At 42.6% G+C, this 1,809-nt stretch overlaps 1 protein-coding gene across 1 annotated transcript in view; it reads left to right on the forward strand.

Moving 5' to 3' along the window:
* Positions 1-1,486, forward strand: part of LOC103522853 — a gene marked incomplete at its 3' end in the record, with an annotated part of 19,661 nt that extends 18,175 nt beyond the window's left edge. Inside the window, exons 4-5 of the mRNA XM_026832769.1 lie at positions 495-661; positions 1,317-1,486. Coding sequence (XP_026688570.1) covers positions 495-661; positions 1,317-1,486 — 337 coding nt within the window. The remainder of the gene's footprint in view (positions 1-494; positions 662-1,316) is intronic.
* Positions 1,487-1,809: the final 323 nt, after the last annotated feature.

A 1,809-nucleotide genomic window follows, 5' to 3' on the forward strand; every position in this document is an offset into this window, starting at 1 on the left:
TTTTTTTTTTTTTTTTGTTTTTTTTTGACGCTACACCTGAAACCTGATAGACTAGCACCAAATAGTCACGTTGATAGATACCATTCACTTTAGGTGAGGAACCAGAAGTCGTTTGTGGCAATTCTGAGTAGAAAGACTGTGCTCATGTGATCACCGGGTACCCAGGAGATCGTTAAGTTGCTCAACGTCTGGAATGGTGCGGGTGGCTACGAACATTGTGTAACAGGGACAACGTCTGGCGCCTTAGGTATCGTTTAACTTTTTTTTTAGAAGTTGGATAGAAGGAACTGTAACTGCTAAGGTCTTATCGTTCCTAAATCAAATAGAGAAGGAAGACAGGATAGGAGAAAGCCAGCCGTCCAGAGAACGAATATTATCCGTTCAGGATGAAATCCGCCCCGAGCGGGATTCAAACCCGCGGCCTAGCGCTTACGAGGCAGACGCGCTACCAACCAAGCTAACTAGGCTGACAAAAACTATGTTGTGTTCTGCAGTTGATCTGAAGCCGATGACAGACCTCATGGGTGAGCTTGGTGGCGCAGAATTCATGAAGATGGTGAAGAGCGTGAACATGGGTGACACTCTGGAGAGCAAAAACCTGACCGTGTTTGTTCCTAATGATGAAGCGGTCAAACAGTATGAGAGCGAGATCTATGCTACGGTAAGAAATACCTACACTCACCTCTAACGTCCTGGGTTCGAATCCAGACCAGGATGGACATTTTCTTACCGAACTTTGTCTTTTTCAAATGGGCATGGACGTAAAAAGGCATACTTTTTTTAAAGAGGTTTGACAGAGGGAACTGTAACTGCTAGGGTCTTATCGTTCCGAAATCGAAGAGAGAAGGAAGACAGGATAGGGGAAAGCCAGCCGTTCCGAGAACGAACATTATTCCATCAGGATAAAATCCGCCCCGGGCGGGAATCGAACCCGCGGCCTAGCGCTTACAAGGCAGACGCACTACCAACTAAGCTAACTAGGCTGGCTCACAGGTGTTTCACAGATTGAATACATTTCCCCCAAATAGCTACATACATAAATCTCAATTAGAACACAGCATACCTTAAACCTCAATTTGTAAATTTGTGTAGTTTAGAAATCAATGCAATGGATAGGTATTATGTGAGAACCATAGGAAAAAGAAAAAAAAAAAAAAAATGGCTACCTAGGTAGTCTAGGTACCTACTTAAACAAATGGATTCGAATTTAGGTATGTATGTAGAATTTTATTGACATTGGGTAGCTTGTACCTCGAGTCAGAGAATTGCTTTAGGATTACTTTAAAAATGATTTCCCTCGTCGTTTCACTTCACAGAACAACCTCCGTTTTCGTCGTCGAATCGAGGACAATGACGTCCTGTCTGGAGAATCAGATAAGGACTATCTGTCTCCCTCTGATATGGTTCTGTCTCATGTTATTCCTGGAATTGTCGACATGAACGAGGTGTCTAAAAAAGGCGAAGAAGAAGAAGACTGTAGATTCGTGTAAGGTTAACCCATCTTTTGGGACTATTTGCCCCTACAGACTCCAAAAATTTCGAGCATCAAGAGTTTTGTAATGTAAATGTAAAAAATGTATGCAATTTCTTTGTGTTATTATGTCACAACTTTGGTGCTCACTGCAGCATTGTATTATTTTTCCCCAATACATATCTCAATAATCCTAACAACCAATGTTTACCTACCATATGCTGGCACCGGTCGCTATGCGCATTTACATGTCATAGCATTAGCTACTCATTTTCCTCACGAGGCTGAGTGGGCCCCGCAACAGCCAGTCACGGGATCAATCATTTGCATGATACAAA

This window comes from Diaphorina citri, unplaced genomic scaffold (assembly GCF_000475195.1).
Source record: "Diaphorina citri unplaced genomic scaffold, Diaci psyllid genome assembly version 1.1 scaffold12008, whole genome shotgun sequence".
Lineage (NCBI taxonomy): Eukaryota > Metazoa > Arthropoda > Insecta > Hemiptera > Psyllidae > Diaphorina > Diaphorina citri.